Source organism: Physella acuta, unplaced genomic scaffold (genome assembly GCF_028476545.2).
Source record: "Physella acuta isolate Inbredline_101_S28 unplaced genomic scaffold, ASM2847654v3 ptg000108l, whole genome shotgun sequence".
Taxonomy (NCBI): Eukaryota; Metazoa; Mollusca; class Gastropoda; family Physidae; genus Physella; species Physella acuta.
In genome coordinates, this window is record NW_026731628.1 from 186,312 (window position 1) to 213,884 (window position 27,573).

Below are 27,573 nucleotides of genomic sequence, written 5' to 3' on the forward strand. Positions count from 1 at the left end.
ATAGGTTTAAGGTCTTGTTTGTAGATTGACGACTCCCTGATAGGTTTAAGGTCTTGTTTGTAGATTGACTTGAGTTTGACTGCCTGATAGGTTTAAGGTCTTGTTTGTAGATTGACTTGAGTTTGGCTGATAGGTTTAAGGTCTTGTTTGTAGATTGATGACTCCCTGATAGGTTTAAGGTCTTGTTTGTAGATTGACTTGACTGCCTGATAGGTTTAAGGTCTTGTTTGTAGATTAACGACTGCCTGATAAGTTTAAGGTCTTGTTTGTAGATTGGCTTGACTGCCTGATAGGTTTAAGGTCTTGTTTGTAGATTGACTTGACTGCCTGATAGGTTTATGGTCTTGTTTGTAGATTGACTTGAGTTTGGCTGATAGGTTTAAGGTCTTGTTTGTAGATTGACCTGAGTTTGACTGCGTAACAAACTGCCAAGCTTGTGACTAGGTAAACCTGTTCAATATTTAATGAACTTAAATTGGTGACTGGACAAATGATCTCAGTACAAAATATCTCATGGAATACTTGAATTATACTTAAAGAAGAATGAGAGCAAGTTGTAAGAGAAATAAACAAAGAGATTATCCAGTTGGCTTTTAAAATCTTATAAGAGATTCAACAAACCTAAGTTAGGTTGTGAGATTGAAGTCTTCATCCTCTGTAATGGCATGCTTGTTGAGTTGTTCTGTAGGTTTCTCAATGGTGAATTTCCATTGGATGTGCTCTGAGAGACTGACCTTAACCTTTGTAGAGCCAAAGTGGATGGTTCCAGCAGACTTAAAGGCATGGAGCTCACATCAATTTTTGTTTGCCCAGGCCTAGAGGGGAAACAAGCTACAGTTGCTACAACTTTGATAGAATGTTATTTTTAGAAAAATCGTGTGACAGTTCTCCCTTCAAGTAAATAAAATTCTAACACCCTATGGCTGTAGCAGACCCACTAAATTAAGTGTTTTAGATAGATGGGACAGCAGAAAATAAATCTATACACTACTGCAGAGGTGAGTAGACATTTGGAACAAAACAAATTTAATTTTCTCTGGTCATATTTCATTACTGGTGGTTTATTTAACACAGAAAGACTAGTTAATACTATGATGAACTTCTAAAATATGAAAATAATCAAGTTATTGATTGAATGGATCAAAGAATAAGCCAACATCAAATTAATTTTCAATTTTGCGCATTGATGTTTTTTTACCCAACTTAAACCCTGTCTAGATCTAATTTTGTTTGAAGTCTGAACACATTTCTTAAACTAACACAAAAAGTGGATTATTTTAGATGCAGTGTAGAGTTTAGTGTAGAGTTTGGCATAGAATTTAGTGTAGAATTCAGAGTACAGTTTAGTGTAGAATTTAGTGTAGAATTAAGTGTTGAATTTAGTATACAATTTAGTGTACAATTTAGCATTGAATTTATTGTAGAATTTAATGTAGCCTATAGACTGTCAATGGGTTGTATTTTTGTATTTGCAACCAGTCTTTGTATATTTTAACAAGACATCCAAATATGTTAGCAAGAAGTCTAGATAGTGTTGACCATACCCAAACATAAATAATTTTTAAACTATTCATAAAATGACAAGTTCTTTAAATTTCCAATATTTATTACTATTATTAATAATGATAGCAAAAATCAAGTAAATTAAAATAACTTTCTTGTTACTTTGCTGACTTATAACAGATGTTAATAACATTAAAGAAAACTCTCTACTTTAAAGATACTGTGATGGAAGCAATGAGTGAACCAATCAAATCTCTAGACTATAATGTTAGATTAGTGGCTATTTGGTTAAACAGACTACTTGGCCTAGAAGATACATGTCTACATATTGACAGCAGAAATGATATATTGTCTGTCATGGTTTATGTGAGTGAAAGACTAACTGAAATGTCTGTGATTGTTTATTTGAATGAAAGACTAATTGCAATGTTTGTGATAGTTTATTTGAGTAAAAAACTAATTGAAATGTCTGTGATAGTTCATTTGAGTAAAAAACTAATTGAAATGTCTGTGATAGTTCATTTGAGTAAAAAACTAATTGAAATGTCTGTGATAGTTCATTTGAGTAAAAAACTAATTGAAATGTCTGTGATAGTTCATTTGAGTAAAAAACTACTTGAAATGTCTGTGATGGCATATTTGAGTGAAAAACTAATGAAATTCAGAGGCGTAGCTAGGGAAGGGTGGGTGAGGTGACCACCCAAGGGGATTGCTAAACAGGGTATAAATAAAATAAAAAGCTCTTTTAATGAATTAAGCACAGTCAAAACTAAGAAATTTGACTGCTACTTGGCTGTAAAGACTGATTTCCTGAATTGGGGTGGAGGGGGGGGGGGATTTTTTTGCGTATGTAAATTACAAAGTGTGAATGGGGGGGGGGGGGGTGTGAGCAACATTGATAGTTCACCCCGGGCACCAAAATGGGTGGCTACGCCTCTGTTGAAATAAAACAAAATATAAAAAAGCTGCAGTGCTGTGTGAACCATCATGATGATCAACAATCTAAAAATAGAGATCCAATAAATGTGTCAATAGTACCTCACTGGCATGAAGAGACAACTGTTTTGAACAGCTTTAATAAAAAATTAAAAGAAACAATTACATAGATAAACAAAGTAAACAATATTTCTCACATTATTACTGGACACCAGTTTTAGTTAACATTGTTTAAAGTAGGAAAATTGAGGGAACTCTACTTAAGAAATAGACATTTTAAAAAATATCAATAGAAAATATGTTGTCAAAACTTGAACCCTGGTATTTGACTTTTAAAATGACAGTTTCTATAACACACACCACCCAATTTCATGGTATCTCTAAATAAAACTCAACCTACACCGCCTTTTTCTATAACAATATAAAAAACTTGGAACGAAACAATTATTCTCTAAATGTCATGACTACAAAATGTTAATGGTTGCTGGCAATAATAAAGTGTCAGCCGCCTACCTGTGGCTTCTGGTGAAAGTGTTCGCCCTCTGCATGAAAGAATTTTGTTCCATCAGAAACTGGGAGTCTTGAGGTGTGCAAGCACGTGTGTAGAACAATGTGTTGCTGTCACTCCTTTAATGGGGGATAACTCTTCATTACAGATACACATTTGGATAAAATTGAATAAACCAAATTGCTAAGTTCAAGTTAATGTGGGAAAAGATTTACCTATTAACTGGATATAATAAAAGTAAACATCATTGTACTCGTAAAGTGACTATAAATTTTTGAATAAGCCAAGTTTACCTTTCCCAGAATGCACCACTCAGTAGTATACACTAAAATTAAGAATGCAGAAGAAAAAGTCGTAGCCTACTGCTCACCTTTTCCATTTAGTTGAGGAAGTGTCAGAGTCCACATCACCATTAGAGGAAATATCCAGCTGTTGAGCTGATCTACTCATGACAGGAGAGTCGGATGCTTCGCTGTACCTCCGGCTGGCATCCACCACAGAAACCTGGGGACTCCATGTGGATCTCATGTTCACCTCACCACTCATCTTTGCGGCTGACAGATGCTCGTATAAGCCATTAGATATATCAGGGTCAGCCTCTAAACTTTGATACTGAGATAGGTCTATGTAACTGTTTGAACTCAGTTTTCCATTTTTGATCTGTTTAGTTGGCAAAGATCTGCTTGGAATGAGAGTGGTTTTGGATCGCTCAAAGCGAAATGTCTGGTTAGATTTAGTGTGAAAGTTTGGCGACCGTGTGAACCGTCTGTTGGGAAACTGTGACTGAGCTGATGGAACAGAATCAAAGTTGTCTCCCTGTATGGAGATGTAGCTGATAGTTACTGGTGAGGGAGCCTTGTGAGATCTGGTCACATCCTTGTGAGTTCGGGGGCGGTTGTTTTCTTGCTTCGTGTTCACAAGTTTCTGATCTGATTTCTGTATACAGGCAGAAAAGTTTGATTTTGGTGTAGCAACTCATTTGCTATTTTTATCAAAATATATTTTTTGTATTCATCTCTACATTAGATCTAATTACTTCTAGTGAACTGGAACATGTATTTGATATATAGGATAAAACTAGAACATGTATTTTATAAATAGCATAAAACTAGAACATGTATTTTATATATAGGATAGCTAGTGTTTGGGTTATTGCTAGTCTAGTCAGTGTTTGGGTTATTGCTAGTCTAGTCAGTGTTTGGGTTATTGCTAGTCTAGTCAGTGTTTGGGTTATTGCTAGTCTAGTCAGTGTTTGGGTTATTGCTAGTCTAGTCAGTGTTTGGGTTATTGCTAGTCTAGTCAGTGTTTGGGTTATTGCTAGTCAGTGTTTGGGTTATGGCTAGTCTAGTGTTTGGGTTATTGCTAGTCAGTGTTTGGGTTATTGCTAGTCTAGTCAGTGTTTGGGTTATTGCTAGTCTAGTCAGTGTTTGGGTTATTGCTAGTCTAGTCAGTGTTTGGGTTATTGCTAGTCAGTGTTTGGGTTATGGCTAGTCTAGTGTTTGGGTTATTGCTAGTCAGTGTTTGGGTTATTGCTAGTCTAGTCAGTGTTTGGGTTATTGCTAGTCTAGTCAGTGTTTGGGTTATTGCTAGTCTAGTCAGTGTTTGGGTTATTGCTAGTCTAGTGTTTGGGTTATTGCTAGTCTAGTCTAGTGTTTGGGTTATTGCTAGTCTAGTCAGTGTTTGGGTTATTGCTAGTCTAGTGTTTGGGTTATTGCTAGTCTAGTGTTTGGGTTATTGCTAGTCTAGTCAGTGTTTGGGTTATTGCTAGTCTAGTCAGTGTTTGGGTTATTGCTAGTCTAGTCAGTGTTTGGGTTATTGCTAGTCAGTGTTTGGGTTATGGCTAGTCTAGTGTTTGGGTTATTGCTAGTCAGTGTTTGGGTTATTGCTAGTCTAGTCAGTGTTTGGGTTATTGCTAGTCTAGTCAGTGTTTGGGTTATTGCTAGTCTAGTGTTTGGGTTATTGCTAGTCTAGTGTTTGGGTTATTGCTAGTCTAGTCAGTGTTTGGGTTATTGCTAGTCTAGTCAGTGTTTGGGTTATTGCTAGTCTAGTCAGTGTTTGGGTTATTGCTAGTCTAGTCAGTGTTTGCGTTATTGCTAGTCTAGTCAGTGTTTGCGTTATTGCTAGTCTAGTCAGGTGGAGTTAGAGACAGCAGCAGAAGATCAATGTCCACAAGATCAAGTTAGCATCACTTTCTCAAATTTTTCATCATAATTAAATCCTTCTAACAGTTTTTACAACTTACTATTTATTTATTTCACTTATAATTGATCAAGTTAAAGACATAATTAATTAACATGACAATAATATATATATATATATATATATATAATAGAAATGTACCTGTATAGGTTTTTCCTCTTTGGTTTTATCTGCTTTGTTTAAGAAACATCCAGCTGGTAAATAAAGGGAAGAAACAGATATAACTTTACAGAACTGTTGAACTAAATTTTATTGGCTGCTTGTTGTGTCCAAGTTTTTAGATTTCAATTCATATGGCTTAAACTAAACTTTCTAACATAAAAATACTTGAAAAATTGTACCTGAAACTGGACGTTGGGGATGACACATAGCATGACTGATCTACAACAGAAAGAAAAATAATTTCTAAACACTGCTATCAGATATTCAGAATTATATTTAGCACAAGGAAAACCATAAGCGAATCAATCTTTGGTACTCACCTTTGTACTATGGACTTTAGGCTCCACAACTGTTTTCCTCTTCTTTTGTAACTTGGGTTTGGGGGGTTCTTCTTCTTTTTTTGGAGGTTGATATAGAGGAGTGCGGACAGGCTCAACTGAGATTTATATTTTATTCATTTATATACATACATATATATGCATATATATATATATACATACATACATATATATATATATATATATATATATATATTCATTACAAAAAAAATATCATTGTTTAACAAATCCCACAATGATTTATAAATCTCAATGTAAATGCAGTCACTATATCAGTCCATGTCACCCAGCCATTTTTACATTGTTATTTCAATATTTTAAAAATATACATCAGTTATACCAAGACTCACATTCATCTTTGGCTGTCTTTTTCTTGGTTGGTTTACTCTCAAACCTGCCCTCATTAGTGACAGCTATGACAGTAAATGTGTACTCAGTGTCAGGTGTCAGTCTATGAGATCCACAGCTTAGTTCTGTGCCTGGTACAACACAAGAAAATAATATGAAGTTAGCTGTTTAGAAAACCACATTACATAAAGACAGGCTGGCTGCTCAAGAGTTATCATGATCTTGATTCTCAATGAAAACTTTGATCAGAAAAACATCTCAAGGACAGTATGGGATGGGTGACCAAACGCTAGAGCCACATTACATTCATAAAGAGAGAGTAGAAATTCTCTTCTCTCCCTTACCTGAATAAATGACCTTGCCATTCATGCTGACATCGTAGTGGTTAATGCGACCCAGTGGCATGACAGGAGCCTCCCATGACACATGCATCTCATTCCTGCCAAGGACCTGCACAGTGGGCTTACTTGGTGCATGAGCTCCAAGCTCAGCTGTTGTACCCAAGCAGGAGCTCTTTGGTCCTTTCCCTCTGTAGGTGGCAGCACATACCTGAGGGTGGTATCAACATTATAGGTGGCAGCACTTATGGGTGATATCAACATTATAGGTAGCAGCACTTATTGGTGATATCAACATTATAGGTGGCAGCACTTATGGGTGATATCAAAATTATAGGTGGCAGCACTTATGGGTAAATCAACATTATAGGTGGCAGCACTTATGGGTGATATTAACATTATAGGTGGCAGCACTTATGGGTGATATCACTTATTGGTGATATCAACATTATAGGTGGCAGCACTTATGGGTGATATCAAAATTATAGGTGGCAGCACTTATGGGTAAATCAACATTATAGGTGGCAGCACTTATGGGTGATATTAACATTATAGGTGGCAGCACTTATGGGTGATATCACTTATTGGTGATATCAACATTATAGGTGGCAGCACTTATGGGTGATATCAAAATTATAGGTGGCAGCACTTATGGGTAAATCAACATTATAGGTGGCAGCACTTATGGGTGATATTAACATTATAGGTGGCAGCACTTATGGGTGATATCACTTATTGGTGATATCAACATTATAGGTGGCAGCACTTATGGGTGATATCAAAATTATAGGTGGCAGCACTTATGGGTGATATCAACATTATAGGTGGCAGCACTTATGGGTGATATCAACATTATAGGTGGCAGCACTTATGGGTGATATCAAAATTATAGGTGGCAGCACTTTTGGGTGATATCAACATTATAGGTGGCAGCACCTATGGGTGATATCAACATTATAGGTGGCAGCACAGACCTGTGGGTAATTTCACCATTATATTTATAGGTGTAAATCTTCAAATCTTAAAACTCCATGACAAATGTGCACAAAAAACAAGTTGAATGTGACTGTGTACCTGTAGTTCATAGGTCGTGTTTGCTGTTAGTCCTGAGATGATAGCAGATAGTTCTGACGTGTGCTCCAGCATGTTCTTACCTGATGGGATAGTTATTTGTTTCATGTAGAAATTAATTAATTTGGGAAATTTTAACATGATAATTTATACAACAAAAATGATCAAATTTAATTTAAGCAATGCTTTTAAAATATATTTGGAATATTTTCACAAGAAATTTAAAAAATAAACAAATTAGCCCTTAAAGGTTAACAAATTGTACTTGCTAATTAAATGGTTTTATTGAGTTAATTAGGAATATAGACTTTTAACATAATACAAAACATATAAAGAACATAACTACAGAAATAATGATACATAAATGTAACATTTTATCCACTACACCATTTTTTTCTCAAAAAGAAATGTGTATCTGCAGTTGCTTGTGACCTACCCTGATACACATAATATCCTTTAGAAGTTCCATTGAATTTTTCAGGAGATTCCCAGCAGATCTTTAACTGTGTGGCTGTGACTCCAATCACTCTCACGTTCTGTGGAGCTTCTGGAACTAAGGGGAAGTAACTATCAGTTAATTTTATGTAAACTCATTCAAAAGGTCTTTAACTCTTAATCTTATTAGTACACATTATTTGCATTTTATAAAGACAGTTTTGCAAAATTAAATTGATCAATGTAATTTTGACTTGGTTTTGCTAAATTTGTATGGATTAATTTTTTTTATTTTAAAAAGTAGTCACTATATGTCAAAAAGGCTAAGATATTAATATTAAAGCGATAAATGTTCCCAAATTTGTGGTCTTATAAAATAAATACTTAGTATCTATAAGAGTGCTAAATGTGATGATTTTATGGAAACACTTACAGTCCTCATCTGTTGTGACTTTAGTGACATCACTGAATTCACTGATATCAACTTGAGTTGTAGCCCTTACTTTAAAGTGGTATGTTGTGTTGGGAGTGAGAGACTGAACTTCAAACTGGCAGGCAGGACCAGTGTAGCAGCAGGTGTTTCCTGGGGATTCAATCAACTAGTCAGCTGTAGGAACATACTGTACACACATCTGTACCTAAATCACATGCATGATTCATTTAACATGGTAGCATGTCTGTAAACTAATGATGATAAACAAACAACAGAAATACAACAGCTGAGGACCACAGCCATCAATGACCAGCTGGCACCTTCATACAGCTGATACTGGACATCAAATCCACTTTTGGTCTCCACTGGCGTCCAGACGGCATCACACTGAGTAGGGCCGAGGACTGAAATGAGTTGAACACAGAAAATATTTCACATCTGTAACCAGCTTTGTTCAAGTACAAAGTCATGATAACATTGATTTGTTTTTTACCTGTTATAGATGGCGCCTCTGGTCTCTCTAAATGTTTGAGTATTTCTAAGGTTAAAATCACTTCATCTTTAAGATCTGAGTTCACATTCTTCAGTTGATCTATTTTCTAACAATGTAGACAGGAACACTTATGAAACATGTTAATTTTCTTACTAAAAAATAAAATATTTACTAGTTAGAAATTTAGAGAATCAACCAATAACGAATACCTTTAAAGCCATTAGTACTTGGGGAAATTCTCTCAGCTTTAGACAGCCTTTGGGCTGGCTTGCCAAAGTTCTTAATGTCCTGTTCATTAGTATGTACAAATAATTTACATGTACAGACAAGTGTTTTAAACATGATTTAGATAGAAGGAAAAGCATTTTTTAAATCTAATATATAAAGCTCAATTCTGTAACGCATATGTTTGTCGTTGGCATTTCTACGGATTTAAGTGTGAGATCAATTATCGTGCGCGTTTGTCTAAATTTATGAGTTAAAAAATTACTATTAAAAGTGTTGGGAAATCATTTTCATTTTTCAAATTATAGTAATAATTGTCGGCATGTTCATTAAACACAAGTTTTAAAAAAATATCATCTTTTACAAAAATTCTAATTATGTTTTTATTTAGTCCTATAGCGCTTACTTCCCTTTGATAAATTAGGCAAAACACAATTACTTCCCTTTATGAAAACATTGCATTAGTTGAAAAGCATTTACTTTTTAATTACTTTGTTTTGGTGTTGGGAAAAAAATAATTACATAATTAGCGGGGATTGATCAAGTGCAAATGTTTTAGGTATTTTACGGATAAGCTTGGAGTATTATAATTGTTCATTAAATTGAAACAGGCGCGTTCGTTTAAGTGAGTGCAAAAACTATGAATAAGTTGGGGTACTATAGTCGTTTATTAAGCTAAAACAGGCGATTCTGCCCCGGGCGTTTATGTTCGCGTTAGTGTTTTCTTTGTGTTTAGGTGGGTTTGCGTTAGTGGTTGCGTTTTGATTTGGTTCGTTTTTGTTCTTTCTTTTTTCGTTTTTGTTTGTGTTTTTTTTTGTTTGGGTTTGTATTTGTGTTTTTGGTTGGTTTTGCGTTTGGATTTGGTTTGTTTTCGTTTGCTTTTTCGTTGTTTTTTTTTGGTATTGGTGTTTGTGGTTGGGTTTGTTGTTAGGTTTTTGTTTTCGTTTGTTTTTTCTTTGTGTTTGTATTGGTGTTTGTGGTTGTGGTTGGGTTTGTTGTTAGGTTTTTGTTTTCGTTTGTATTTCTAATTGTGTTAGCGTTATGTTTGCGTTTTGTTGTTTTGGTTGGTTGTGGTTTGGGTGGGCAATGCCGGGTTTATGATGATTACTAAACACACAGGTAATGGTCTTTAACGGAAAGGTTTTTCACAGAAGCCAGAGCAGGGCCTGGCCGGGACGGCTAGTAATGGTATAATTTATATATTTCTGAAATGTCACAAAAGTAGGTTTTAAAAAATAAGAACATTTTATTTGCTATAAAAGGTCAGGATAGTAACCTTTTTAGAGATATTAAAATGCTTTATGTAAAAAAAAATATTAAAATGTCTTGACTCAGAGGTCTAGATTTTCATAACAAAAGAGGCACAAACAGCGGTCTTTCACTAACAAAAAACACTTCATGATGCAGTTACATACACTTATTCAGCCAATGAAATAAAATGTAACTTGGACTTATTCAGCCAATCAAATAAAAGGTAAGATGGACTTACATGGCAGCAAACCAGCCTGTCTCATCATCTTCTGTACTCAGCAGCTGAGACAGTGTCTTGACAACAGTTTCACAGTGAAAATTGTTTAGCAGGCGACCATGGCCATCCAAGTTGGTTGCTAGGCAACTTAAGGCAAAACAAGCATTTTTACTTGCCCCTGTATCTGTGCAGCTGAGCATTTTTGCCAATGAGGAAATCTAAATATAGGCAAAACTCAAGGTCAGTATGGAGGGAATCTAAATACAGGCAAAACATAGTCAGTATCAAAGAAATCTAAGTGTAGCTGAAATGCAATTTTAAGACAGGGGGTATGAAACTAATAAGTAGTAAATAAAATTATATCATACATATTCTGAAAACTAAAATTTTGAAAATGAAAATGTCTTCACTATGTCACCAATGATCTCCCTGTTTACCCACCATTTTCTCACAGTCCGGCATTGCCAACAACCTCTGTCTCCCAGAGTCCATGTCACACAGGCGACCAATAGCAAAGGCAGCATTCATGCCGCGACCTGGGAAATTTGAATATTTATGTAAATTAGTTAAATAAAATCACAGCTTTATTACAAGTCCACTATAGTTCTGGTAAAATAAATGTTTTTACATTAGTTTTATCATACATAAACTAGGCTGAACTAAAAATATTTTGCTAAATTGGAAAAACAACAGAAGTCTAATATTTCTACCTAAAGCAGACAAAACATGTAAGGTTTTCTAGGTAAGAAATATTCTAAGAATAAATTCCTTTAGTATTTTTCACTTGCATGAGATAAACTTCAACAAATTGTCAGTTTTCTCAATCAAATGACAAAGTTTTGAGGTCTTTAGGTGTCTATCAAATAACATAACTCAAGTACAGTAACTGTTGATACTTACAACCATGTTTGATAAAAAAAAAATTACCAGTAGTTTGAAATAACAAATTGGGTAACTACAGTTTTAACCAGCATAAAGTTCTTGTCTAAACTACAATCAAACATAAGAAATAATCTAGAAAAAAATGTTAAATGGTGGACTAAATAAAATGGGTTCTATAACATGAAGAGTTCCTACTTAATCACTTACAGACAGTTAACTCCCCTTTAGTATAAGCAGCTGGTGTTTTAAAAATAAATTCATAAATCAGCAGAAATGTAAGTAAAAGCCAGCCTCCCCTCAATCTTTAAAGTGATTGGTAGTAAAATAGCACACTGATAATGTTACAGTTGATAGATATGTATCTTTAGATATGTATCTTTAGATATGTATCTTTGGTTTTGTCCTGTGATTTATTACAATCAGCTTTAATTTAGTGGTTCTCAATGGGAGATAGGTATACAATGTTTAAGTATTGAGCACAGCCTCCCCTACAGCACATACACCAGCACCCTTCCCCCCCCCCCCCCTGGACATAATAGAAAAAATATATACTTAATATAGAAAATATATTTTTTAACGAGTGCCCCATTTTTGCAAATTGATTCAGCCTAACAGTAGGGCTTATATATACAAAGAAACGACTGTAAGACATGACTGTAAGAAATTACTGTAAGACATGACTGTAAGACATGACTGTAAGACATGACTGTACGACATGACTTCAAGACATGACTGTAAGACATGACTGTAAGACATGACTGTAAGACATGACTGTAAGACATGACTGTAAGACATGACTGTATGACATGACTGTAAGACATGACTGTAAAAATGTACCAGCTTCATCGACTCCAAGAGCAGAGATGAGGCGGGTGAGAATGGTCTTGGAGTTTGTATGTTTTAAAATACTCTGGCAGCCCTTCTCTGATATACATAATCTGTGGAGAAAATATGGAGCTCTGGTCAAATTAAATTGTAATTAATACAGGCACAAGTAAAAAGCTGGCTATTGTTCCTTAAAAAAAAGATAAAATTGTGGGAATACTATTTACACAAACAGTGAAATGTTGAAAGCTTGGTATTTTCAACCATTATTAAAATTTTACATTTTAAAAGGGAAACTATTCTTACAATTTTAAAATGTGAATGTAATATGAAAATTTTAAAATAAAAATAACAGTTTTAATATCTAAAATAACACTAACTATTTTTAAATGGAAAACTATTGCAACAATTTAAAATTGAAAATTATTCAAAAAATGGGAAACAATTAAAAAATGGGAAATTATTTTAATAATTTTCGAATTTAAAAATAACCCACAATAAAGGGAACTAACCGTGCAAGTACCAATGCTGCATTACTAGCTGTCCACAAGTTGTCTGCACTAAGCAACATAGTCACGTGATTAAGCATGTCGTCTACTGAAGGATCTGACAGCATCCATTCCCTCCCTGCAACACTCTCAGCCTGTTACAAAAGACAACAGTTGTTTATCTCCCCTAAGTTGGAGCTTTTTGGGTGTAACAACAATTTGTGTAAGACAATTTTTCTTTAAACGACTTTAAACTTTAAACTACTTAGTTAATATTTGTGCAAAATCAACATTGTTTATTTCCCCTCACGAAAAGGAAACAAAACGAGGGGTGCGGTCAGAGTTTCTTCCAGAATGAAATGAAATTTATATAATTTTTATAGAAAATATATACTTTTAACAGTGTCCCGCCCCCCCCGAAAATTTCAAGTGCCCCCCCCCCCCCCCCCCCGAGAAAAAAGTCTGGAAGAAACACTGGGTGTGGTCAGCTAAAGAGTGACGTAATTTGAAGGAGGTTCTTACGTTTTGTAACTTTTGTAACAATGTGTGGCAATGAGGGATTGGGTACATACCTACAAAGCTTTTATGGAAGGGGATGCCCCGAAAGTTTCTTTGTAAACAGTGGTGGGCATTTTGTCATATTTAAAAAAAAAAAATTAGGCTATTTATAATTTTCTTTCTCAACCCAATATGGAAGCCGAATTCTCTTTACACTACCTTTATAAATACACACTTTTGTCGGAAAACATATTTTTTTAATGCAAATGTTTGCATCTGATATTCAGATTCGTATATATGGAATTATAAAGGGGCCTTTATCTGAAAATAACTTAGGGTTATCAAGACTAAATCCGGCCCTGGGAGGCACTTATCACCAGGGGGTGGGGCGGATAGCTGGCTGATGTATATAGTTTGTATATGAAATAGTTTTCAAGAATACTTGATTTTCCAGGGGAGGGGGTGAACTCCCGGAGAGATGCCTAAAAGAAAGTTTCTGACTTACTAAAGTACCCAGAATGTTTGTGACTTACAAAAGTGCCCAGAATGTTTGTGACTTACTAAAGTGCCCAGAATGTTTGTGACTTACTAAAGTGCCCAGAATGTTTGTGACTTACTAAAGTGCCCAGAATGTTTGTGACTTACTAAAGTGCCCAGAATGTTTGTGACTTACTAAAGTGCCCAGAATGTTTGTGACTTACAAAAGTGCCCAGAATGTTTGTGACTTACTAAAGTGCCCAGAATGTTTGTGACTTACTAAAGTGCCCAGAATGTTTGTGACTTACTAAAATGCCCAGAATGTTTGTGACTTACTAAAGTGCCCAGAATGTTTCAGACTTACTAAAGTGCCCAGAAAGTTTGTGACTTACTAAAGTGCCCAGAATGTTTGTGACTTACTAAAGTGCCCAGAATGTTTGTGACTTACTAAAGTGCCCAGAAAGTTTGTGAATTACTAAAGTGCCCAGAATGTTTCTGACTTACTAAAGTGCCCAGAATGTTTCTGACTTACTAAAGTGCCAAGAAAGTTTGTGACTTACTAAAGTGCCCAGAATGTTTGTGACTTACAAAAGTGCCCAGAATGTTTGTGACTTACAAAAAGGCCCAGAATGTTTCTAACTTACTAAAGTGCCCAGAATGTTTGTGACTTACTAAAGTGCCCAGAATGTTTGTGACTTACTAAAGTGCCCAGAATGTTTGTGACTTACTAAAGTGCCAAGAATGTTTGTGACTTACTAAAGTGCCCAGAATGTTTCTAACTTACTAAAGTGCCCAGAATGTTTGTGACTTACTAAAGTGCCCAGAATGTTTCTAACTTACTAAAGTGCCCAGAATGTTTGTGACTTACTAAAGTGCCCAGAATGTTTCTAACTTACTAAAGTGCCCAGAATGTTTGTGACTTACTAAAGTGCCCAGAATGTTTGTGACTTACTAAAGTGCCCAGAATGTTTATGACTTACTAAAGTGCCCAGAATGTTTGTGACTTACTAAAGTGCCAAGAATGTTTGTGACTTACTAAAGTGCCCAGAATGTTTCTAACTTACTAAAGTGCCCAGAATGTTTGTGACTTACTAAAGTGCCCAGAATGTTTCTGACTTACTAAAGTGCCCAGAATGTTTCTGACTTACTAAAGTGCCAAGAAAGTTTGTGACTTACTAAAGTGCCCAGAATGTTTGTGACTTACAAAAGTGCCCAGAATGTTTGTGACTTACAAAAGTGCCCAGAATGTTTCTAACTTACTAAAGTGCCCAGAATGTTTGTGACTTACTAAAGTGCCCAGAATGTTTGTGACTTACTAAAGTGCCCAGAATGTTTCTAACTTACTAAAGTGCCCAGAATGTTTGTGACTTACTAAAGTGCCCAGAATGTTTGTGACTTACTAAAGTGCCCAGAATGTTTGTGACTTACTAAAGTGCCCAGAATGTTTGTGACTTACTAAAGTGCCCAGAATGTTTGTGACTTACTAAAGTGCCCAGAATGTTTGTGACTTACTAAAGTGCCCAGAATGTTTGTTACTTACTAAAGTGCCCAGAATGTTTCTAACTTACTAAAGTGCCCAGAATGTTTCTAACTTACTAAAGTGCCCAGAATGTTTGTGACTTACTAAAGTGCCCAGAATGTTTGTGACTTACTAAAGTGCCCAGAATGTTTATGACTTACTAAAGTACCCAGAATGTTTGTGACTTACTAAAGTGCCAAGAATGTTTGTGACTTACTAAAGTGCCCAGAATGTTTCTAACTTACTAAAGTGCCCAGAATGTTTGTGACTTACTAAAGTGCCCAGAATGTTTCTAACTTACTAAAGTGCCCAGAATGTTTGTGACTTACTAAAGTGCCCAGAATGTTTGTGACTTACTAAAGTGCCCAGAATGTTTATGACTTACTAAAGTGCCCAGAATGTTTGTGACTTACTAAAGTGCCAAGAATGTTTGTGACTTACTAAAGTGCCCAGAATGTTTCTAACTTACTAAAGTGCCCAGAATGTTTGTGACTTACTAAAGTGCCCAGAATGTTTGTGACTTACTAAAGTGCCCAGAATGTTTGTGACTTACTAAAGTGCCCAGAATGTTTGTGACTTACTAAAGTGCCCAGAATGTTTGTGACTTACTAAAGTGCCCAGAATGTTTGTGACTTACTAAAGTGCCCAGAATGTTTGTGACTTACTAAAGTGCCCAGAATGTTTGTGACTTACTAAAGTGCCCAGAATGTTTCTAACTTACTAAAGTGCCCAGAATGTTTCTAACTTACTAAAGTGCCCAGAATGTTTGTGACTTACTAAAGTGCCCAGAATGTTTGTGACTTACTAAAGTGCCCAGAATGTTTATGACTTACTAAAGTACCCAGAATGTTTGTGACTTACTAAAGTGCCAAGAATGTTTGTGACTTACTAAAGTGCCCAGAATGTTTGTGACTTACTAAAGTGCCCAGAATGTTTGTGACTTACTAAAGTGCCCAGAATGTTTGTGACTTACTAAAGTGCCCAGAATGTTTGTGACTTACTAAAGTGCCCAGAATGTTTGTGACTTACTAAAGTGCCCAGAATGTTTGTGACTTACTAAAGTGCCCAGAATGTTTGTGACTTACTAAAGTGCCCAGAATGTTTGTGACTTACTAAAGTGCCCAGAATGTTTGTGACTTACTAAAGTGCCCAGAATGTTTGTGACTTACTAAAGTGCCCAGAATGTTTGTGACTTACTAAAGTGCCCAGAATGTTTGTGACTTACTAAAGTGCCCAGAATGTTTGTGACTTACTAAAGTGCCCAGAATGTTTGTGACTTACTAAAGTGCCCAGAATGTTTGTGACTTACTAAAGTGCCCAGAATGTTTGTGACTTACTAAAGTGCCCAGAATGTTTGTGACTTACTAAAGTGCCCAGAATGTTTGTGACTTACTAAAGTGCCCAGAATGTTTATGACTTACTAAAGTACCCAGAATGTTTGTGACTTACTAAAGTGCCAAGAATGTTTGTGACTTACTAAAGTGCCCAGAATGTTTCTGACTTACTAAAGTGCCCAGAATGTTTGTGACTTACTAAAGTGCCCAGAATGTTTCTGACTTACAAAAGTGCCCAGAAAGTTTGTGACTTACTAAAGTGCCCAGAATGTTTGTGACTTACTAAAGTGCCCAGAATGTTTGTGACTTACTAAAGTGCCCAGAATGTTTGTGACTTACTAAAGTGCCCAGAATGTTTGTGACTTACTAAAGTGCCCAGAATGTTTGTGACTTACTAAAGTGCCCAGAATGTTTGTGACTTACTAAAGTGCCCAGAATGTTTGTGACTTACTAAAGTGCCCAGAATGTTTGTGACTTACTAAAGTGCCCAGAATGTTTGTGACTTACTAAAGTGCCCAGAATGTTTGTGACTTACGAAAGTGCCCAGAATGTTTGTGACTTACTAAAGTGCCCAGAATGTTTGTGACTTACTAAAGTGCCCAGAATGTTTGTGACTTACTAAAGTGCCCAGAAAGTTTGTGACTTACTAAAGTGCCCAGAATGTTTGTGACTTACTAAAGTGCCCAGAATGTTTGTGACTTACTAAAGTGCCCAGAATGTTTGTGACTTACTAAAGTGCCCAGAATGTTTGTGACTTACTAAAGTGCCCAGAATGTTTGTGACTTACTAAAGTGCCCAGAATGTTTGTGACTTACTAAAGTGCCCAGAATGTTTGTGACTTACTAAAGTGCCCAGAATGTTTGTGACTTACTAAAGTGCCCAGAATGTTTGTGACTTACTAAAGTGCCCAGAATGTTTGTGACTTACTAAAGTGCCCAGAATGTTTGTGACTTACTAAAGTGCCCAGAAAGTTTGTGACTTACTAAAGTGCCCAGAATGTTTGTGACTTACTAAAGTGCCCAGAATGTTTGTGACTTACTAAAGTGCCCAGAATGTTTGTGACTTACTAAAGTGCCCAGAATGTTTGTGACTTACTAAAGTGCCCAGAATGTTTGTGACTTACTAAAGTGCCCAGAATGTTTGTGACTTACTAAAGTGCCCAGAATGTTTGTGACTTACAAAAGTGCCCAGAATGTTTGTGACTTACTAAAGTGCCCAGAATGTTTGTGACTTACTAAAGTGCCCAGAATGTTTGTGACTTACTAAAATGCCCAGAATGTTTGTGACTTACTAAAGTGCCCAGAATGTTTCAGACTTACTAAAGTGCCCAGAAAGTTTGTGACTTACTAAAGTGCCCAGAATGTTTGTGACTTACTAAAGTGCCCAGAATGTTTGTGACTTACTAAAGTGCCCAGAAAGTTTGTGAATTACTAAAGTGCCCAGAATGTTTCTGACTTACTAAAGTGCCCAGAATGTTTCTGACTTACTAAAGTGCCAAGAAAGTTTGTGACTTACTAAAGTGCCCAGAATGTTTGTGACTTACAAAAGTGCCCAGAATGTTTGTGACTTACAAAAAGGCCCAGAATGTTTCTAACTTACTAAAGTGCCCAGAATGTTTGTGACTTACTAAAGTGCCCAGAATGTTTGTGACTTACTAAAGTGCCCAGAATGTTTGTGACTTACTAAAGTGCCAAGAATGTTTGTGACTTACTAAAGTGCCCAGAATGTTTGTGACTTACTAAAGTGCCCAGAATGTTTCTGACTTACAAAAGTGCCCAGAATGTTTGTGACTTACTAAAGTGCCCAGAATGTTTCTGACTTACTAAAGTGCCAAGAATGTTTGTGACTTACTAAAGTGCCCAGAATGTTTGTGACTTACTAAAGTGCCCAGAATGTTTCTAACTTACTAAAGTGCCCAGAATGTTTGTGACTTACTAAAGTGCCCAGAATGTTTCTAACTTACTAAAGTGCCCAGAATGTTTGTGACTTACTAAAGTGCCCAGAATGTTTGTGACTTACTAAAGTGCCCAGAATGTTTATGACTTACTAAAGTGCCCAGAATGTTTGTGACTTACTAAAGTGCCAAGAATGTTTGTGACTTACTAAAGTGCCCAGAATGTTTCTAACTTACTAAAGTGCCCAGAATGTTTGTGACTTACTAAAGTGCCCAGAATGTTTGTGACTTACTAAAGTGCCCAGAATGTTTGTGACTTACTAAAGTGCCCAGAATGTTTGTGACTTACTAAAGTGCCCAGAATGTTTGTGACTTACTAAAGTGCCCAGAATGTTTGTGACTTACTAAAGTGCCCAGAATGTTTGTGACTTACTAAAGTGCCCAGAATGTTTGTGACTTACAAAAGTGCCCAGAATGTTTGTGACTTACTAAAGTGCCCAGAATGTTTGTGACTTACTAAAGTGCCCAGAATGTTTGTGACTTACTAAAGTGCCCAGAATGTTTGTGACTTACTAAAGTGCCCAGAATGTTTGTGACTTACTAAAGTGCCCAGAATGTTTGTGACTTACTAAAGTGCCCAGAATGTTTGTGACTTACTAAAGTGCCCAGAATGTTTGTGACTTACTAAAGTGCCCAGAATGTTTGTGACTTACGAAAGTGCCCAGAATGTTTGTGACTTACTAAAGTGCCCAGAATGTTTGTGACTTACTAAAGCGCCCAGAATGTTTGTGACTTACTAAAGTGCCCAGAATGTTTGTGACTTACTAAAGTGCCCAGAATGTTTGTGACTTACTAAAGTGCCCAGAATGTTTGTGACTTACTAAAGTGCCCAGAATGTTTGTGACTTACTAAAGTGCCCAGAATGTTTGTGACTTACTAAAGCGCCCAGAATGTTTGTGACTTACTAAAGTGCCCAGGGTTCCGGCAGCATTCATCACACTCTCGGGGTCATGAAAGGTCAACATCCGCGTTAGGTCCTTCAAGATGATGCGTTTGTCTTCGTTTCTCTTGGCAAGGGAGAGAATGCGGTAACATCCGATTTCTGACTCCGCCAATGTGCCGAGAATATAAGCAGCGTTGCCTGCTACCCTGAAATTAAAACAACACTACATCGTAGATCCTACAGAAACCAAACACTACATGGTAGGTCCTACAGAAACCAAACACTACATCGTAGGTCCTACAGAAAAAAACACTACATTTGAACTTGGTGGAAATGGGAGCCAGCTTAAAGTGACCCTCATTGTATCATAGCTTATAGTTAATAAGACAGCTACTACACATAATTTCATCAAAATTCAAAGATTATCGGTTGTTTTATTCATTGATAGTATTAAAGTTTTAAGTGTGTTATGTGTAAATGATATATCGCCAGCCACCCAGTATAAAGTGTGATATGTGTAAATGTTATATTGCCAGCCACCCAGTATAAAGTGTGTTATGTGTAAATGTTATATCGCCAGCCACAAAGTATAAAGTGTGATATGTGTAAATGTTATATCGCCAGCCACAAAGTATAAAGTGTGATATGTGTAAATGTTATATCGCCAGCCACCCAGTATATAGTGTGATATGTGTACATGTTATATCGCCAGCCACAAAGTATAAAGTGTGATATGTGTAAATGTTATATCACCAGCCACCCAGTATATAGTGTGATATGTGTAAATGTTATATCGCCAGCCACAAAGTATAAAGTGTGATATGTGTAAATGTTATAATGCCATGTAAGATTGTAAGGTTTTGTCTAATGAAATAACCTGTTGTGAGGTTAAGGTGAGTAAACAATATATTTTACTATTGTATGGTAACTGAACGATCTCTTAATTCTCAAGGGAAAGTAGTGTCAACATCACGTGAGGATTTTTAAAAAGTTGCTAGAACCACATGAAGTCGCTTCTTTTTATTTAACTGAAAACAGATGGGGTCGGCGTGGTCGAGTGGCAAAAGCTAACTGTTGCTAAACCGAAAAGTCTTGAGTTCGGGCGGATGAGGCTCGACAGATGGGGACAGCAACTCTCCCAGGAGAGACAACTCCAAAATCAAACAACTGCTGCCTTGTAGTTTGTTTTTGGTTGCCTAACTCGGAGTCAACCAGAGCACCTATCAGATAGGACACCTGCCAGATAGAGCACCTGCCAGATATAGAACACCTGTCAGATAGAGCACCTGTCAGATATAGAACACCTGTCAGATAGAGCACCTGTCAGATATAGGACACCTGTCAGATAGAGCACCTGTCAGATATAGAACACCTGTCAGATAGAGCACCTGTCAGATATAGGACACCTGTCAGATAGAGCACCTGTCAGATATAGAACACCTGTCAGATAGAGCACCTGTCAGATATAGGACACCTGTCAGATAGAGCACCTGTCAGAGAGAACACCTGTCAGATAGAGCACCTGTCAGATAGAACACCTGTCAGATAGGACACCTGTCAGATAGAACACCTGTCAGATAGAGCACCTGTCAGATAGAGCACCTGTCAGATATAGAACACCTGTCAGATAGTACACCTGTCAGACAGGACACCTGTCAGATAGAGCACCTGTCAGATATAGAACACCTGTCAGATAGTACACCTGTCAGACAGGACACCTGTCAGATAGAGCACCTGTCAGATATAGAACACCTGTCAGATAGTACACCTGTCAGATAGAGCACCTGTCAGATATAGAACACCTGTCAGATAGGACACCTGTCAGACAGTACACCTGTCAGATAGCACCTGTCAGATATAGAACACCTGTCAGATAGGACACCTGTCAGATAGAACACCTGTCAGATAGAGCACCTGTCAGATAGAACACCTGTCAGATAGAGCACCTGTCAGATATAGAACACATGTCAGATAGTACACCTGTCAGACAGGACACCTGTCAGATAGAGCACCTGTCAGATATAGAACACCTGTCAGATAGTACACCTGTCAGATAGAGCACCTGTCAGATATAGAACACCTGTCAGATAGGACACCTGTCAGATAGAACACCTGTCAGATAGAGTACATGTCAGATAGAGCACCTATCAGATAGAGTCCATGTCACACTATATCTTGTGCGTCAGCACATACCGCCTTTGTTTGGGCTCAAGTAAAAAAAAAAGGTCATTGAATGGAGTGCTGTGGTTGTCTGTGCACCGTGTGGCATTAACACGAGTCAATGTGAGGACGATTAACATTGTACTGACTTCATGAACGTATGGCGTCTTAGGGGAGATCCCGCCATTCTCGCCTTCCCTCCCCCTGTCACAGTGAACGATTAATTCAATACAAGCAACCAGGTCAGAAAAACTGTACCCTGGTTTATAAAGGGTTAATGGAGCATGGCGACTAGTTAGGCAACATAAAAGATCTATTTTGGCTTACACAAATGCGATGAAAAGTACACATTGTGTAAACTGTGTTGTGTGTTGAATGTGAGAGAGCAGCAGATCATCTTATTGGGCCTAGTGTGGCGCGAAAAGTTACAACTTTATACAGCAATATTTTATTAATTTTATTAAACAATTAAACTTCTAATTAAGTCAAACTGTACGTCACATTGCATCGTCATGTTTAAAAGAAATCGGTCATTTAGAGATTGTCGAAATTTCGATCGCAAATTTCTACCCAAGACTGACGTTGCAAGTACAAAGTCAAAAGCTCGAGGAATTAAGTTATAAGAAGAAAAAAAAGATTGTTGTTTGTGATAAATTAAGGGTTCATGTCTTTTGGTAACAGTTAACATTCTATGTGACATGATTTATCTATGTGCATGCAGGGTTTAATGAGACAGAACAGTCAAGTTACCCGTAGGGTTGGGTGTGAACGTTTAATGTAACAGACAGGGTAGGAGTGAATGTTTAATGTAACAGACAGGGTAGGAGTGAATGTTTAACAGGCAGGGTAGGAGTGAATGTTTAACAGGCAGGGTAGGAGTGAATGTTTAACAGGCAGGGTAGGAGTGAATGTTTAATGTAACAGGCAGGGTAGGAGTGAATGTTTAATGTAACAGGCAGGGTAGGAGTGAATGTTTAATGTAACAGACAGGGTAGGAGTGAATGTTTAACAGGCAGGGTAGTAGTGAATGTTTAATGTAACAGACAGGGTAGGAGTGAATGTTTAATGTAACAGACAGGGTAGGAGTGAATGTTTAACAGGCAGGGTAGGAGTGAATGTTTAATGTAACAGACAGGGTAGGAGTGAATGTTTAATGTAACAGACAGGGTAGGAGTGAATGTTTAACAGGCAGGGTAGGAGTGAATGTTTAATGTAACAGACAGGGTAGGAGTGAATGTTTAACAGGCAGGGTAGGAGTGAATGTTTAATGTAACAGACAGGGTAGGAGTGAATGTTTAATGTAACAGACAGGGTAGGAGTGAATGTTTAACAGGCAGGGTAGGAGTGAATGTTTAATGTAACAGACAGGGTAGGGGTGAATGTTTAATGTAACAGACAGGGTAGGAGTGAATGTTTAATGTAACAGACAGGGTAGGAGTGAATGTTTAATGTAACAGGCAGGGTAGGAGTGAATGTTTAATGTAACAGACAGGGTAGGAGTGAATGTTTAACAGACAGGGTAGGAGTGAATGTTTAATGTAACAGGCAGGGTAGGAGTGAATGTTTAACAGGCAGGGTAGTAGTGAATGTTTAATGTAACAGGCAGGGTAGGAGTGAATGTTTAATGTAACAGGCAGGGTAGGAGTGAATGTTTAATGTAACAGACAGGGTAGGAGTGAATGTTAAACAGGCAGGGTAGGAGTGAATGTTTAACAGGCAGGGTAGTAGTGAATGTTTAATGTAACAGGCAGGGTAGGAGTGAATGTTTAATGTAACAGGCAGGGTAGGAGTGAATGTTTAATGTAACAGGCAGGGTAGGAGTGAATGTTTAATGTAACAGACAGGGTAGGAGTGAATGTTTAACAGGCAGGGTAGGAGTGAATGTTTAATGTAACAGGCAGGGTAGGAGTGAATGTTTAATGTAACAGGCAGGGTAGGAGTGAATGTTTAATGTAACAGACAGGGTAGGAGTGAATGTTTAACAGGCAGGGTAGGAGTGAATGTTTAATGTAACAGGCAGGGTAGGAGTGAATGTTTAATGTAACAGGCAGGGTAGGAGTGAATGTTTAATGTAACAGACAGGGTAGGAGTGAATGTTTAATGTAACAGACAGGGTAGGAGTGAATGTTTAATGTAACAGGCAGGGTAGGAGTGAATGTTTAATGTAACAGACAGGGTAGGAGTGAATGTTTAACAGGCAGGGTAGTAGTGAATGTTTAATGTAACAGGCAGGGTAGGAGTGAATGTTTAATGTAACAGGCAGGGTAGGAGTGAATGTTTAATGTAACAGGCAGGGTAGGAGTGAATGTTTAATGTAACAGACAGGGTAGGAGTGAATGTTTAACAGGCAGGGTAGGAGTGAATGTTTAATGTAACAGGCAGGGTAGGAGTGAATGTTTAATGTAACAGGCAGGGTAGGAGTGAATGTTTAATGTAACAGACAGGGTAGGAGTGAATGTTTAACAGGCAGGGTAGGAGTGAATGTTTAATGTAACAGGCAGGGTAGGAGTGAATGTTTAATGTAACAGGCAGGGTAGGAGTGAATGTTTAATGTAACAGACAGGGTAGGAGTGAATGTTTAACAGGCAGGGTAGGAGTGAATGTTTAATGTAACAGGCAGGGTAGGAGTGAATGTTTAATGTAACAGGCAGGGTAGGAGTGAATGTTTAATGTGACAGACAGGGTAGGAGTGAATGTTTAATGTAACAGGCAGGGTAGGAGTGAATGTTTAACAGGCAGGGTAGGAGTGAATGTTAAACAGGCAGGGTAGGAGTGAATGTTTAACAGGCAGGGTAGGAGTGAATGTTTAATGTAACAGGCAGGGTAGGAGTGAATGTTTAACAGGCAGGGTAGGAGTGAATGTTTAACAGGCAGGGTAGGAGTGAATGTTTAATGTAACAGGCAGTGTAGGAGTGAATGTTTAACAGGCAGGGTAGGAGTGAATGTTTAACAGGCAGGGTAGGAGTGAATGTTTAACAGGCAGGGTAGGAGTGAATGTTTAATGTAACAGGCAGGGTAGGAGTGAATGTTTAATGTAACAGGCAGGGTAGGAGTGAATGTTTAACAGGCAGGGTAGGAGTGAATGTTTAATGTAACAGGCAGGGTAGGAGTGAATGTTTAATGTAACAGGCAGTGTAGGAGTGAATGTTTAACAGGCAGGGTAGGAGTGAATGTTTAATGTAACAGGCAGGGTAGGAGTGAATGTTTAATGTAACAGGCAGGGTAGGAGTGAATGTTTAATGTGACAGGCAGGGTAGGAGTGAATGTTTAATGTGACAGTTTAAGCTTAAGGTAAATATTGTTGATCAGGTAAGACAATAGCTTCTGCACATTATCAGACAGCAAGCCATACAAAAATTAACATCAATGAACATGAAATAGTGTGCCAATGTGGTCACATTATACTTTATTTAATCCTTGCAAATAGTAGTAATCTATTTAAAGTAAAACCTCCATTAAATCAAATAAAGACTTTTGTTCAAATAATTGAAAGAAATTTTGATAACAGCCATAGTGATAACCAAGCAGGCATTTATTTACCTGTAACTTCAAATAGGATTTAATGTACCAGACCTCCAGAGCTAAATTTAAAAGATAAGAAACACTTGACTGTGTACTTTAATACTGTGCAATAAATAAAGATCACTATTACGTGTTAAAGTTTATTCAATCTATGTGAAGGAACAATTGTGTTTGAAATAGGACAACACAAGAGCTGAAGGTATTAAGGGGGAGTTAAGTAACTTCAACTCTTGGGAAACTTGGGTGGTGGTCTTTGTTAATGATTTATGGTTGTACCATTTATTTTTTACTCTAAACTTTTAATTACATTGAAAATTATAATAAATTATTTGTAGGCCCTAAAGTCGTTTATCATGTGAGCTAAAACTTGGGTTAAACAAATAGAATGATGGTGTCAATTCTGTAATAGCCATTGGTTGATTTTTTTATGGAAAGTTTTAAAATAACCTCTAATTTCTTTTTCTTCATTCTTAATTCTAGTGTTGGAAGGGATTCCTTCCAACACTATTATGTATTGCCTGCCAACTTATTGTGCGCCATATAGGCTGTTGACTCAGATTTCAGCCTGCTTTTCTTTTTGGGTTTGCTTCCATAGCCTTTGTCTAACTAAAAACAAACTACAGCAGTTGTTTGATTTTGGAGTGGCTGTCCCCAGCTATTGAGCTTCATCTACCCGGGGGTTCGAACTTAGGACTTTACGATTCAGCAACCAAGAGCTTAACCGACCCAACCACACCATCTTAAAATTATCCTGTGTAAACCAACAAGCAACATCACCAGACAGGCACTAGATTGGAATACCTAATTAAAGAGGAAAGTGGGTGGGTCAGAACAAACATGGAAAAGGTCAGCTGTCAGTGAAGCAGAAACAGCTGAGGGTCCAACTTAGAGGAATTGCCCAGAACCGAGTACAATTTAAAAAGTACGAGTTTAAAAGTATAATTTTTTGTCATTGTACACAACATTGAAATAAACCATAAGACTACATCAGGATCATGACCCCTTTTATGTTTCTTTGATCCCTTTCTTACAGTAAAGGTACCAAATTAAATTACCCAATGCACTAAGATAAGCTAATCCATTAGATTTTGTTGTAACATACAAATATAATGATGTAAAATGAAATATGTGGACATCCATATAAACCTGAAATAACAGTTTGTCCATAGTTAACTATTTTGGCTACAAATGGTTACATTATTTTTAAAAAGAACAAACAAAATCACTGTTTAAAACATTTCCTCTTGATTCAAAAGAACATAGAAGTCAGTGTGGTTGGGCCAGTATCGCTAAACCAAAAAGTCCAGAGTCACAAAAAGGGCAGCCTGAGACAGCAACCCATCTAGGATAGAAAACTCCAAAAACAACTGCCTTGTAATACTTTACTGTGTTGGAGGAAATCTTATCCAATATTACAAATACGAACAAAGAAGAAAAAGAAAAACAACATATAAGTCTAGGCCTATTTTTTTAATCAAACTGTATGCATGCTGGAAATCTGTATAGGCCATAGGCCTACCTACAGTGTTTTAACTCTGGAAAACAGGTTTTCTAGAGATTTTATGATTAATTTATTGTTCAACTTTTGGTCATTAATTCCTTTAAAGTTTTTGCTTTCATGTCATGACATCTACTATTTATTAAGGCCAATTTAATCATAATCAATGTAGCCTATTTTAATCAAGTTAATCTGTAAACTGGCTAAATTTTTTAAATTATAATTACACTATTTATTTATTTTTAGTCTAGGCATATATATATATATATATATAGATCTAGTTATAAGCCTAATATTACTACTTATAATTTTTTTAGGCCTATTTAAATAAATTATATTAGGCATACTCCTATACTATAACTATATATGGACCTCTAGACTTTAGTAAATTATTAAAGTAAACTATTTTTTATTAATAGGCCCAATATTTTTACTAGATCTGGTCCTAATAACTTAGGACTTAGGACAGTCAATGTAACAGTCGTAGTTGAACATTCAAATGACATTACTAATTAGTAATTAGGCTACTAAATACAAGATCTAGATCTAGATCTAAACATTTAGATTTTTAGATTCTACTAATTATTATTTATTAGGCTAAGTTAACTTAAGTAATTAATTAATAATTTTATGTGGTACGTTATGTAATAGTAATAGTAATTAAATAATAAAATATGTAGGCCTAAATTACTTAATATAATAATAATATTATGAACTTCACGTTACATGATGATCAGTACTACTTACCTAGTCGTTTCATTTCCTATCAGTCGAACTAAACCCCATAAGAAATCCTCTAAGCCAGAATGACTTAAAAATGTTGATATAGTACGTTCCTTTTCAGCATGTAAATCGTCAACAAGCATTTCCAACGCCGCAAAGGAACGTGGATCTCGACTCATTAGCTGAGAGAAATAGTCTAGTTTTGTCCAGTTACACGTCATCGTTACGATTATTAAACCAAACCATGTATTGTTTACATTGCATTAGTTTGAACCTTACAAAGATATTCTTACAGATATAACATTTACTAGAAATTGTTAGAAGCAAAGTTGCGGCTGCTACATTGCCGCCAT

General features: G+C 36.7%; 1 protein-coding gene across 1 annotated transcript; it reads right to left on the bottom strand.

The window, feature by feature from the left end:
• Window positions 1-316: 316 nt before the first annotated feature.
• Window positions 317-27,573, bottom strand: LOC131933809 (uncharacterized). The gene is made up of 21 exons (XM_059290375.1): window positions 27,245-27,573; window positions 19,340-19,523; window positions 12,677-12,807; window positions 12,177-12,277; window positions 10,899-10,993; window positions 10,479-10,675; window positions 8,974-9,052; window positions 8,765-8,870; window positions 8,592-8,675; window positions 8,272-8,421; window positions 7,840-7,956; window positions 7,407-7,486; window positions 6,339-6,543; window positions 5,997-6,125; window positions 5,629-5,744; window positions 5,488-5,527; window positions 5,288-5,340; window positions 3,318-3,883; window positions 2,953-3,066; window positions 622-815; window positions 317-450 (listed from the first exon to the last, which is right to left on the bottom strand). The coding sequence occupies exons 1-21, from the start codon at window positions 27,439-27,441 to the stop codon at window positions 380-382; spliced, it is 3,009 nt and encodes a 1,002-aa protein (XP_059146358.1). The 5' UTR covers window positions 27,442-27,573; the 3' UTR covers window positions 317-379.

Coding starts and splice junctions, on each gene's coding strand:
- LOC131933809 (XM_059290375.1), bottom strand. CDS start 27,441: ATGACGTGTAACTGGACAAAACTAGACTATTTCTCTCAGCTAATGAGT. Junction 5,745..5,996: donor AAAGACAGCCAAAGATGAAT/GTGAGTCTTGGT, acceptor TATAAATCTCAG/TTGAGCCTGTCCGCACTCCT. Junction 5,341..5,487: donor TCCCCAACGTCCAGTTTCAG/GTACAATTTTTC, acceptor TTTATTTACCAG/CTGGATGTTTCTTAAACAAA.